Genomic DNA, 13,980 nt, shown 5'->3' with positions numbered 1-13,980 from the left:
AGGCAGTTTCCGTAGTGTGCCAAAAAAAAGTTGTACTACATTTATGTTGTCAGTCCCTAACACAGTGGTTCTCAAACTTTTCTTCAGGCCCCCCCTTTGGGAGAAAAAAAAAAAGTCGGCCCCCCCCCCCCCCACCCAGCACAAATAGTCAGGCTCAGTGCGGCGCCAGAGATTTATTTTGGGGGTGCTGTGGGGTAGGCTTTGACTTTCATAGAGGGTGCTCAAACATTTTTTGGGTTTCCCATTTAAGGGTACCGTTCGCTTACAGTGGAATTTTCTACTGAACACTCCCTATGACACAACACACAGTGTACCCACGACTGTTACAATGAAGGCTCGATAATCAGCTCACGGCATTATAGGTGTAAGCAGGGGTAAGTGCTATTTTTTATAGGTGGTTGTGGACCTCACATAGGGGGTCCGGGGCAAGCTCCCCCGGGAAGATTTTTAAATATTGAAGTTAAAAGCATCAATCTGGTGCACTTTGAGAGCAAAATGAAGAGGTCTACATCTCTCAACACCCATTTGAAACAGAACTGTAAACAGATTTACTTTTTCTTTATGGATATTTTACAAATCACCCTTTTAAACTTTATGTTTTTTGTACTGTCATATAGTATTTCATACCTGTTTTTCATTTATTCTCTTATTTTTTTATAACTATAATGATCATATAAACGTGTGCCTCGGAAATAATTGTTTACATTAATGTTGACCAAAACGTTTGAGACCCACTGAGATAACACTGAGAGAGTCCTTTAGTTCACTGAGGCTCTCAGTCTGACAGGAGAGGACTCTCCTCCACTTTGTTGTTGAAAAAACTCCTTATATCCGATAGCGTAGCTCGCTAGCACCAGAAGCTAACAACAACGATCTCCGGTACCGGTGCGCTCTCTCTCTCTTGCGCACGCAAACAAAATGGCTCGTTCCACACGCACACAGAGCCGAGCTTTAATGAAACACAGAGACCCAGACGTAATAGTACTGTACTGTATCATATTATTTTCGAATCAATAATTTTTGAAAATATGATTTAAAAAAAAAATAAAAAATTTAAATAACCATTTTTCCTCCTGGTCTCTCGCCCCCCCCCTGTCATGCCTCTGCGTCCCCCTGGGGGGGCGTGCCCCCCACTTTGAGAACCACTGCCCTAACCCAAAAGACTTCCCGTTGACTTGCATTGGGAAAGAGAAGTCTGTAAATCAGCAGATCATTTTATTTTTGAGTTAAAACAACTACCCAGTGCAAACACTTTATCATTATGGCATCAGATTTGTAAAGAGTTATTTTCCCTTTTTATTTATTTGACTGAGCCATCCAAGATATTATTTTGAGTGTCACTTAGACAAATGAATAGATAGATAGATAGATTCAACTTATTATCATTATGTAGTACTAATAACGAAACTGTTTCTCTGCATTTGACCCATCCTAGTGTAAGGAGCAGTGGGCTGCCATTATGCACGGCGCCCGGGGAGCAGTGTAGGGAACAGTGCCTTGCTCAGGGACACCTTGTTAGCACTTTGTCTTTCCGGGATTTGAACCGGTGAACTTCCAGTCGCCAAGCCAAGTCCCTATGGACTTCGCCACCACCGGAACTAATGTTATTCTCATTCCCTGTGTGTAAATAGAGACAGCGGAAGCTAAATAAGGTCATTTGTACCAAACAAGGAACAGTGTGTTTACATTGTGTCTTGCCTATAGGCCTTTGCAGCCAATTAGTCCAGAGAGATAGAGGGCTTTGCTTCTGTGCTCTAATGAGCCATTATGTAGCTATGGCTTTTCTGTGTACAGTGCTGCCATTCATTAGTGCTCTGCTCAGGCATCATTACTAACACATGCATCTGTATTCTTACATATGCTGTTTCCATGTTTGATCGGGAAGCTGAGTACAGAATGTGTGTGTGAGTGGCCCTGAGGGTCTGTCCCATCCGCTTCGCTCAAATAAAACTCTTTTGTCAGGTCTGGCCTTTCATACGCTAGAGATGGAGGCTTTTTCTTAGATGAAAAGAAGTCTAGAAAGAGTGAAATGAGATGTGGAGTTCACCTTCTTCTATGCGTCATTATGCGGCTACCGAGGTGTGCCTGAGCAAGGCACTGTTCCCTACACTGCTCCCCGGGCGCACTGCAAGAACAACCCCTGTGTCGGTGATAGAGGAAGTGTGTGTGTGTGTGTGTGTGTGTGTGTGTGTGTGTGTGTGTGTGTGTGTGTGTGTGTGTGTGTGCTTTGAAACATCCACCTGCCCTTTTTGCATAATGCTCCTCTTGATGGCTATGTTTATGTGCACGGCGAGGCAAAGGCATGTGGAAGGTTTGAACAGGAACATATCTCAGATGACGTATTTGAGCATTTTGACCTCACAGAGCCGTTTATGGAGCTATCGTTGCTCTATTTGTTTCTCATGGGGAGTTGGCCGGGCAGAGATATAGTAAGTGTGTATACACTAGACTCGTGCCCCATGGGAACTGAAAGGAGAGACCGCCACTCTTCTCCCGGGACAGGTGATCCTTTGTTTTGGTTTAGGGATGGAGAGGGGCGTACCTGTCAGAACCTGAGAGCTGGAAGCCTTATCAGCTACCTGAATGGATATTCCCAGATTACTCACACACATTCACACTCATAGAGAGAGGCACACACAGGGGACAAGTATTCACATGTATTTATAGAGCACTTTCATCCAAAAACAGACTTTATCAAATGCTGTCAACACAACACAAAGAGAGTACTATGACAAAGGTGAAACAAGGTGAAGACAACATTTTTTTAAATAACACCAGAAGTGGATAAACTTGAGTTTGATGAGCTTGGGACAGGCACAAATAGAAAGAAAGATGTTAATGTTTAGCTGCCTGTATTATGCTGGTTAACTATTAGGGAGCCAAGGTCCACCTTTCCCGTCCTTACCTGGCCAGCCATGTTGGGTTAAAGTCTATAGCAACTTGACAGTGACTGAACACACTTCCCCTTCACGATGTACATAAAAAGGGCAGGGTTTCAAGGCATCCCGGTGACTCATGCAGCGAGAATGTGACCATAATATCCTTAGCATTTTTTGTGATGTCAAGCTCTCTCCGATCTGACGACATGACGAACATCTTTGAAAGAGCCAGTTGGGGAAACATTCAAATTTGCTTTTATAAATGAGAATTAGATGATGAAATCAATACCACCCTTTAATCTGTCTGATCATTATGAAGCTACTGTCAGGAGATGCTTAGCTTACTTTAGCTAAATGTAGCTAGTCCAAATTAGGGCTGAGACCTAGATTTGAGTTGAATCGTCTTTTCCAAAATGTAAAGGCTGCATTACAGTTAGATAATGTCATTTTCTTAATTGACCAGAATGAGCTTTTCTCATATTTGCCTTAACCCACTTGGGCAACACATCAACATTACTGAATATTATTTATGAAATATCTGTGAATATTTTTGGTCATGGTCAACCCTACAATGTCATCACAATATCGATACTGTGGTATTTGGTCTAAAATATTGTGATATTTAATTCATATCACCCAGCATTAGTCCAAATGTAACAGATCTGCGTCCCAGCACCTCTTCAGCCCTCACTATCATGTTACCATAGTTTATTTGTCACAGAGTGCAGATGAAGTAACTGTTTTTGGCTGCTGTGGCATTTTGCATCAGTAGGACCTGGGGGGTATTGGGGATGAACGCTGTTTGTGTGTGTTCTGCACAGACGCCTCAGGCTGGGATGCCTCAGGCTGAGAGCTGCTCCAGCACAAGAATGATTCCTTTCCCCCTGAAAACACATGATGCAACATAGTGTCAGCCTGAATAAAGTCTAGATGTGTAATTAGCCTAGACCGACGCTAAGGGAATTTTAACCAGCTTTTGTTAATTCATATCCTCTTTGTCTCTCTTCTCTTTCTGCCACCTTTCTCTTCTTCCTCTTTCTCTTCTTCCTCTATCTTTTATTCCGCAGAGGAAGCTGATTACACGTTTGGCACTAACTCGCTGACGAGGAAGAAGAACACGGTGCTTTCGGTGGTTCTTCTGCGGCCTGACACCAACAGGAAAAAGCCCCCGGTGATCATCAGCCTTCCGAGGGACTTCCGCCCCGTCTCCTCCATCATCGATGTGGACATCCTCCCCGAGACGCACCGACGCGTTCGCCTGTACAAGCACGGCCAGGAGAAACCGCTGGGCTTCTACATCCGGGACGGCTCCAGCGTGCGGGTCACTCCGCAGGGCCTGGAGAAGGTTCCGGGGATCTTTATTTCCCGCATGGTTCCCGGCGGGCTGGCGGAGAGCACCGGCCTGCTGGCGGTCAATGACGAGGTGCTTGAGGTGAACGGTATCGAAGTGGCTGGGAAGTCTTTGGACCAGGTGACGGACATGATGATCGCCAACAGTCACAACCTCATCATCACCGTGAAGCCTGCCAACCAGCGGAACAATGTGGTCCGCAGCGGAGGAGGGGGGGGAGCGTCCGGCAGCTCGGGCCGCTCGTCGGACAGCGGCGCCAGCTACTACGGCTACTCGTCGCACGGCGCCGCGGCCTCCATGCCGTCGCACATCATACAGAACTTCCCCGCGGGGGAGCTGGAGAGCGACGAGGACGACGAGGACTTGGTGATCGAGGCAGGAGGCGAGGCGGAGCCCATCAGACGCGCCTCCTCCACCTACAGCATGTCCTCCATGCCCCGCTACGAGCCGCACCTCAACCTCCGCATGGCCGCCGCCGCCTCCACCTCCGCCCTCTCCACCTCCGCCCTCTCCGTCAACACCAACGGAACCCTGCCAGTCAGCGGCAGCAGCGGGTCGCTTAGCAACGCCATCGCCACGTCCACCATGCCGTCCCCAGACAGAGGAATGGAGAGGCGGAGTCTGGAGGAGGACGGCACTGTGATAACTCTGTAGGCTGGGCGCTCACACACTAAACACTGGAAACGGAGACAAACACCCACATGCTCTCAGAGTGGGGGTCAGATTATCTACAGGAACATCCTGCAGCATCACGCAGCGACTGAACCTGAGAAGCACAACGTGTACATATGAAACCTCCACATGTCACAACTACATGTCTACAGCAGGGTTATGGCCACATGTGAAAAGATACAATACTGACATTAATAATATGCAACTTAAATACATTATAAAAAAACATTCTGAAACTAAACTCTTTATTTTTAGAATTCTGACTTAATTCTCAAAATACTGACTCAAGAGTCCAAACATATATTTAGAAAATCAATTCTGACTTAAACTCAGACTTTTTCTCTCAGAATCCAGACTTTATTTAGGAAAGACATGCACTATTAAAATACATTCTGAATTATACTCAGACTTTATCCTCAGTATTCTGACTGGAGTCTGGACTGAAATACATTCAAACATTTCATTCTGACTTTAAACTCAGACCTATTTGTTAGTTTTCTGAGTTTTTATCTCACAATTCTGACCTTATTTGTTTTAATTATAAAAATACTTAAATGTAAAAAAACTGAAATAATTTTAATTCTAAGAATTGTAAATGTATTCAAGTTAGATCTCAATAGATATAAAAACATTATTTTAAAGATAAACTCTGACATGAAACTGAAATACTTTGTTCACATGTGTCCCTAATCCTCTTCCGTACTGTCAAACACTGCACTCCATACTTTTCTGCTCTACATGCCAATGTCCATGCATGTGTGCCATAATGGTGACCCCCCCTGCCCAGTTATGCAGGGACAAAACTTTCAGACAAAGAAGTGCAGAAGAAGTGTAATTTGATGCCCCCCCGCCCCCCTTCACTTCATATCTAACCCATGACAAGCACCTGTTGTTACCCTGATCTGACATCATCAGACCATGAATACTTGACTGTAGAAATTATGTTAGCAAGTGAATCCCCCCCCCAATAACTAACACACTGAAGCAGGTTTTTAGCTTTTAGCATTTGCTGACAATCTATTGGTGGTAGTGTGTTTGCCTTCTCCTCTCTTTAAACCTCCCCCCCAGGTGACCACAGCATGCGATTGGTAAACAGTGTTGGTACATTTCCACACAACAATCGACCAAGTGCTGAGATCTGCAATAATACTGTGTCTTTGACTGGAGGAGAGACCACCTAAAAAACAAGTCTGGGTTCTGTGTTAGCTCAGAGGCTTTTTTAAACCACTGTTTTCTCTTTTTACCCGCTATGTTAATTGATGAGTGATAATGAAAGGTTGATGATTTTGATAATTCTTGGGAGCAACTTTTGTTTTGAAAATCCCTTTACCATCAGGCCTGTGATTTATATCATGTGAATATTTTGTCTTTTTCTTCTTTTGTTTTGACACAATACTTGTACCTCACAAGTGACTGTAGGACCAGATGTATCCGACCAGCTGGAAGTCGCAAGTCACTCCAGTAGAATTAATTTCCCATTTCTTCATATTGCACTCCCTCTCCTTTCCCACGACAAGGGCTATTTCCCCTGCTGCGTGTGTACAAATGAAATAATGTGAATGTGATTTACTATTCTAGGTTGTTTGTTTTCTCTCTGGACCACAACTCAATATATCTTCCCTCAGTGCTGAACAATATATTCATCTCTGCTGCTCACTTGTACCGTGACATTCACATGTGAAAGGGTTCTGTCCAATATTAATGTCCCGCTTACTTTTGATGTCTTTATTCTCATTGAATTCAATAGTGACACACTCACAGAGAATGTTACCCAACAACTGTGTTCAGAATGCTAAATATTGACCTGATCAATAGCTTTACTGTAACACTATAAGCAAATCCAACCATAAGTGAGTGATAGATAACGTGTCAAGAGAGAAGCCACTTGTACCTGGTCAGATTGAGTCATATTTAAACAAGCACACATGCAGGTAGGCTAGGCCCAGACTGGTTCTCAGGCTGTGTTTGATAAAGGTGAGGCAGGCTGTCTTACATACATTGCTCTGATCTGCTTTGACTATTTCCATCCAAGTTGAGGCTCTTCTTAAATAGTCCCAAACAATGCTCCAATGGTCGTCCTCTCTGCAAACACTTGATTGACAGAATACATTTTAAGCATTTTTTTATTTTTATTTAAAGCAGCACTATGGAACGTTAAGCCCTTTGAAGCTAATTTAAATTTCCGGCTGAATAAATGAGGGCTGTTCCAATAAATTGGAAGTTTCAAAGCTACATTTGAATTCTATATCAGTTTTTTCAACTTCAGTTACAAACTTAACAGAAATACAATTGTCTTGTCTTACAGAGTTATTCTGAATTCACCAACAAATGTTCATAGTGCAGCTTTAAATATAATTGTTGTGACTTTAATAAATCATTTGGCTGATATAACCCCTTAGAAATGTGTTCTCATGCCATGACACATTTCCACAGAAAGAAGGGATTCTGGGCACAGTTTTCAGCTCTTGAAGCAGATCCATAACATTTATTAGAAGTACGTTTATGTCCATTAACATTACACGCTGCTGCTAACTGCCTTCCTGAAGAGAGAGCAGATGGTCTATTATTTCCCTTATTGATTTGTTCTTGCATTCACTATCTTGTTAAAGTCATATCATTGACTTCCGCATAGATTTTATCTTGCTAAAACATGAACTGGACACACAGATACACTCAGTAATGTGTATTGGCTTCAACTGAACCCCTGTGCACTTGTCTTGGAGCACATTCAGTAGTTATTTTGATTGCTTGAATATATCATGACAGTGAAAACCTATGACTGGAAACAGCCACATTTCTTTCATGGTACACACAGTTCTGATGGTCTTCTTTCATTCCCAACATTAATTAATGGTACTCTGAATGACACTTTTAGAAATCAATGTTAATTTATTTTCTTAATTTCTAACCTTTACCACAGGACACTGGGATTGTAACCACAGCGACGTTGTTATTTATTCTCTTATCATGCGCCTGAATATTTTTCTTTCTTTGTACAAATTGTATGACTTTATTTTTATAACTGATGTTTATTCGTGATTTTTTTTGGTCGTAAATCTCAGATGTTATTGCCCGATAGATGATTTCAGTAGGTGATTTTACCGGCATAAAGCACGTGTGCAAGACGTGGCACTATTTCTTTTTTCATACTGTGAATTATCATTAGCACAACCTTCAAAACAGGCTACTTGTCCTTTTTTTTTTTTAATGATTGAGCAATGATTTTTTTGCTTGCCAGATAAATCCTATGGTATAGATTTGTAATGAAGATTGTCAGTATTTTCATATCGATGCTATATATGATGTACATTTTTATCACATTTAATGAAAATATTTTAAGATTCAACTGGAGATGTATGAATTAATAAATGTACACTTGTAATTGCTGATTGGAGGAGCTGGTTGAAATAAAACTAATGTGTAGCCATTTTTGTCTGTTGTCAATGTATCGAAACACTTGTTTTGACCAAAACGATTATAAAACTGAAGCACATTAAAGGTAGGGTAGGTAAGAATGGAGAAACCAGCTCGAGTGCGCTCGAATTTGAAAGTAGCCTACGCAGCCGAAAAAAATCTGCCACTTCCTTACAGAGCCCCTCCTCCAACACACACGAACGCGCACATGACCAATGAGGGCACGAGATAAGTTTGTGCACGAGATGGAAGGCTGACAGGCAGGTAGGCCATCCAGTTATTTTAGCCGGGCTAAATGCTTTATTTATTGTCAAAGCATTTCATATATTCATTGCTATCGGGATGTTAAGAGCATTCCATGGAATATAACAAAGTGCTTCTGAAGTGAATTACCGACCCCACCTTTAAGAAAGGTACAAAGCATTTCAGCTTTTTGTTCTTTAAATGGCAAATATTTTGATGCACACGTTGATCAGAAATTAAAATAAAAGCACTATTTGCATGTTATATTTATATTAATTCTCTATTCAAATGGCAAGTCATTTTGGCATCGGCTGTTCGATGTCCATGCATAACATTTATGTATAGTACATTTAACAGATATTTGTCATGTACCTTCATAGTGGTGTTTTGGTGTCATCTGCAGGACATTTCAGGAATAGCGTCTTTTCTTTTCATCGGGAGCGCTTCATTTATCCCAGCGGTAATAGCGGCGAACTGTTGCTCAACTCGCCATAACGCGGGCTCGTTCAAAGCTCCTCCACTGTCTGTAATGTTACCCGGACACGATTACAATCTCGACTCTGGACGATGTATCGATAGCTTGAGTTACGTGTGAGACTTTCGCCCCCAGGGTACCCGCTCCTCAGGGGGCTGTTGTCAAAACCCAGACAGCTGAGAGTCACGTGACATGACGTGTAACCAGCATGGCGGCGCTGAGCTGAGGTAGCGACTCGACTGGACTGACACCGATAGCCTGTCTTTCGTTAGCTTCCCCTTGTCACCTGCTTACTCGCAGGGCCAGGCCGAGAATGACGGCCTGAGAGAGAAGCGGCAACACGAGCGAGAGATGCAGCAACAACACCAGCGGGCCCCACAGCAGCATAACTCACACTCAAAGGCAGAAAACAGCAAAACTAAGAGCATGTTTCTGTCCAGGGCGCTCGAAAAAATCCTCTCGGATAAGGAGGTGAAGAGGAGTCAGAACAGCCAGCTGCGTAAAGCCTGTCAGGTGGCTCTTGGTGAGTGTGTTTGTTTTGTGTACTGATTGGTGTTTTTATGTTGTGCTTCATTGAAACATTTCGGCCGCGTCTGGCTCGTTTGATAGACAGCGGTTAGCTAATGTTAGCGTTAGCATGGCCTTCACCGTCTGTTAGGATGTCCGTTGACGTTTACAGGTGTTCTCATAGTGTGTTGACATCACTTTCACATCTTTCTGGTAATTCTGCAGTGCTAACACCCTGCATTTACTCCACCGTCACCGCTGTCAACGTTGGCAGGTAAACAAGCTAGCTGTCGTTAGCTAGTTTCGGCTAGGTTAGCTTGCTAAACTGACCAATCCCTGTGTTGTACGTAGCACTGTCAGCCAGCCAGACAGCCCGGTCCTGCCACACACGCACACACACGCACACGCGCGCACACTCTATTACACAAACTCGCACTATTACACACAGACGGCAGGCCACCTAACTCCAGGATACTCTGACGCCCGTGCTTTTCCATTCAACTGAATCCAAGATAGTGTTACACATCAGGCTCCTCACTTAATTCATTGTCACATACTGCTTTTATATTTCAGTGTAAGCTGCCCGGTGTGCAGCTCCCTGTCATATATATTGTTATGAGATAACTGAAAACTATCTTGTTGGTGTAGAGGCTTTGAAAACATATGTTTCTATCAGATACAATTAGTTGGTATTATAAGTGTTTAGTGAGACTCATTATTCATGATCCCAGTATAACACAACACTCCTTTTCCCCTCCTCACACTACCAACGTGGGCTCTTTTGTGTGTCTCCACATGCATTTACATACTGACTGTCTGATGTTAAGGTTAACCCGTTGCAGGTTCATAAACATCTCCTTATGCTCAATGCTCTTCCATTCTAATATAAGTAGTCATACTGTTTAACGGCAGGCCATGGCATCTGTTGCTTCCATGATGAAATAGACGTGCTGTGGGAAAAGGGATTAGTTGCTAATGGTTGCTTTTAGTTCGTGCAGATAAGTACACTTTTATTTCTACATTCGAGATGGACTGCAAAGATTAGTCGACCAATTGATAAATAGAAAAATAATTGCCAACTGTTTTGATCTTTGGTTTATCATTTCAGTGTTTTTCTATGCAAAAATGGCAGAAAGTTCCTCCCAAATAGGATTCAAGGCTTTTTTTTCATAGTTCAGCTACAATGTAGATTTGGCAATGAAAACCTTATTTTTCTGTCACCTCCAACAATGAAAATACTTAAACATAAAAGGAATGCATTCAGGAGTCTGAACTGTGAAACAACTAGACATTTTAAGACACCCCCTGGACTAGAAAGGTTTTTTCTCCCAATATTTTCTGACATTTCATAACCAAATTATTATTTGAGAAATGATCTGCAGATTGATCCGTAATACAAATAATATGTATTTGCAGCCTTAGCTCAAACCATGAAAAAAAGCAACCAAGTTCACTTTTTTTCTCCCTGAAATGACACGCCATACATTTTGTGGTAATTACTGAAAATATAGCATCACTATAACAGCGTTTGTGAATATTACTCAACCTCATTTCCTCTTTTGTGAGTATGACTGTTGTGGTACTCGCCACCACATCGTTTGGGGATTGTATCCACTTGGTAGGGCTGCTAGATTATGGCAAAAATCATAATCTCGATTATTTGGGTCAATAATTGATATCACGATTATTAAAACCAATTATCCATTTACTTTGAAAACATCCATTTATTGAAAACAAAAATGTGAACAGTATGTTTTTAACAGTTGATTACCCTGAACCTTAAGTATAATTCAACTGAAAAACCAATAAAAAAGAAAGAAAAGATAATTTTTTTATTTCGATTATGTTGTTTTCATAATCGTTGCAAGCCAAAATCGTAATTGGGATTAAAATACGATGAATTGAGCAGCCCTACCACTTGGTTGGTCACATCTGGCTGGATGCACGCTGCGTTTGTGGCTTTGGATGGATAAGTGATGGATACAAAGTATGAAGAAATAGATTCAGAGAGTGAAACAGCCATTTTTGTTCAGGAATGAGATCTGCAATACCACATAGGGGTAGACAATATACAACAGTATTATTTATATAAACATGTGAGGTTGGAATCAAATCATTTCACACTGACAGGAGCTGAAAGGGTCAAAGTTCAGGCTTCACTAACGTTTAATCTCCTGTGTCTCCCTCCCTCCATAGATGAAATCAAGGCGGAGCTTGAAAAGCAAAAGTAAGTATTGTCAATTTGTCACCTACATACCTTTTTCTCTGACTGAGTGAATGCATTGCAGTGTCGTTTTCTTCTTTTCTTTTTTAATTTTTTATTATGACTTAAGGCAAATAGTCGAGTTAAGGTTGGCCCTGAAGCAGTCTGCAGTAAAACGAGTTATTCAGACTTCAAAAAGCCTTGAGCTGTAACCTGCTGACTCAAAGGCTCTGGGAAATTCTACAATATGAAAATATGTGTGAAGTACCTTTTTTTTTTTTGTGGAGCAGTGATTATGTATATGTATAGGCTGTACCAGAAGTTAGCACTGCAAGGGCTCTTTTGACATAAAGCAATGGGATCATTGTATTTCAGAATATTGCAGAAAATAAAATCTTTGGCAAACACACGTTTAGGATTTTAACAAGTTCTGTATACCAGGATAATCTCAAGATATTAATACCACTTTTATCATTTTTGCAGTGATAATGCAAGCAAAAAGGTAACTTCAGGCGATAAAGGAACTACATAATGGTGAAAGGACTGCACATCATCATTGCTAAGCTAAAGGCTGCTACTGTTCTGCGTGATGAAATGTCTCGTTTAGTCACTTGTTAGCAATCGCTGTTTTAATGAAACATAGACGCTTCAGTCATTTACCACTGTGTTTTTTACTGACATGTTTTATGTTGTAGAACAAAACATGAACATCTCTTCAGCTTATGTTAACCACAGACCCTATTTCAGGCATCTAACCAAACATGTTTGAGAAACATAGCCTCAAACACAGAAATGCTAACTTATTTCTGTGTTTGAGGACTCATTCCTGCACCTCTCCATATCTCTTCACATGATCTACTGCAGTTGTATTACAATGGTCCGTTTTCTGTGCTCCTTGATGCAGGGATGGCACCGTGGTCCCACCCAGAGCCAACTACATAGAGGCAGACAAATATGTGCTGCCCTTTGAGTTGGCTTGTCAGTCAAAGTCCCCCCGGATAGTGAGCACTTCCCTGGACTGTCTGCAGGTTAATATTCACACACACACACACACACACACACACACACACACACTCTCTCTCTCTCTCTCTCTCTCTCTCTCTCTCTCTCTCTCTCTCTCTCTACCACCCACTCTCCATCCTTTCATCTCTTAGGATCTCTCTGTAATTACTACACTTGTGTGGTCACATTGTTTATAATCCACCAAGTACATTCTGTGGGCTGTTAATGGAAAGCATTGAAGAGCATACATATACAAACTCAGATTTATCAACTATTAATTTTGTTGCATTATGTACCTCTTTTGTCTATTTCATTTCTTATTGTTACAATGAGTAATGTTTTAATCCGGACTAACCTATGGAAGGCAGCATTTATGAAGAAAAGTGCTGTATAAATGCAGTTTATTGTTATAGTACTAGAGCTGCCTTGTGGTAATGAAGACCCTAGTATTTTGGGGACTTTTTTCTCTAAACTTGACATTAAAAGTCTATATCTCCAAGACTCTGCACCTTTGATGTTTGACACATTTTATTTGAATACATTCTCCTTTTTTGGCCCAACTGTATAGAAGTGAAGTAGTAAGGCCCATACAGTATGGCCCTTTTTTCAAAACATGCTCACCTTTTGAATGAAATTAACTCCTAATTACGATGTAGACCCACACACACAGAAGTTACAAAATGTTCTAAAAGTAAGCGAACCAAACACACAGTGCAATAAACTCTAAACCAGGGGTCGGCAACCTTTTTGATATGAAGTGCCATTTAAAAAAAAAAAAATTGTTATCAGCGTGCCAACTATTGAGAATTATCAACGGGGGGTGGGAGTTGAGGAGCTTGACGCTCGTCAACTATCAGCAGGAGGGGCAGGGAGCCTCCGCTGCGGGAAGCAGTGTGTGGACCTGTTCAGCCGCAACTTACACGATGCCGAATTTAACAAACACATTTAAATAATTGTATTAAACGGTCATAATAATAAGGGACGATCGTTCCGTTCTGTGAATATACTCCAGAGAACACATGTTATGATATTAGACGGAGCCTGCAGTCATGCAGAGTGAGATTGAGATCGCTGTCCCTTTAAGAGATAGAGAGAGAGGGGTGCTGGCTTGTGATGTGTTTGTGGATGGTAGAGCGACAGTGAGCGCAGCATGTGTATGTTTACTGGAAGTGAAACGGGAAAGCAGAACAAACAGAGGTCCGTCCTGTGATGTATTTGGAGAGACAGAAGAACA

At 41.8% G+C, this 13,980-nt stretch overlaps 2 protein-coding genes across 2 annotated transcripts in view; both read left to right on the top strand.

The window, feature by feature from the left end:
• The window catches only part of LOC104965286 (phospholipid-transporting ATPase ID-like), a 718,806-nt gene that overhangs the window by 572,872 nt on the left and 131,954 nt on the right, over positions 1-13,980 (top strand). The gene's annotated exons all lie outside the window — the stretch shown is intronic.
• Positions 9,017-13,980, top strand: part of LOC104964678 (brefeldin A-inhibited guanine nucleotide-exchange protein 2-like) — a 103,446-nt gene continuing 98,482 nt past the window's right edge. Inside the window, exons 1-3 of the mRNA XM_010793525.1 lie at positions 9,017-9,557; positions 11,738-11,768; positions 12,649-12,772. Of these exons, the coding sequence (XP_010791827.1) occupies positions 9,386-9,557; positions 11,738-11,768; positions 12,649-12,772 (327 nt within the window). The 5' untranslated portion in view covers positions 9,017-9,385. The remainder of the gene's footprint in view (positions 9,558-11,737; positions 11,769-12,648; positions 12,773-13,980) is intronic.

Source organism: Notothenia coriiceps, unplaced genomic scaffold (genome assembly GCF_000735185.1).
Source record: "Notothenia coriiceps isolate Sejong01 unplaced genomic scaffold, NC01 NC01_scaffold00037244, whole genome shotgun sequence".
NCBI classification, from domain to species: Eukaryota; Metazoa; Chordata; class Actinopteri; order Perciformes; family Nototheniidae; genus Notothenia; species Notothenia coriiceps.
Note: the sequence above shows the minus strand (reverse complement) of the source record. Positions and strands in the feature narration are given on the sequence as shown.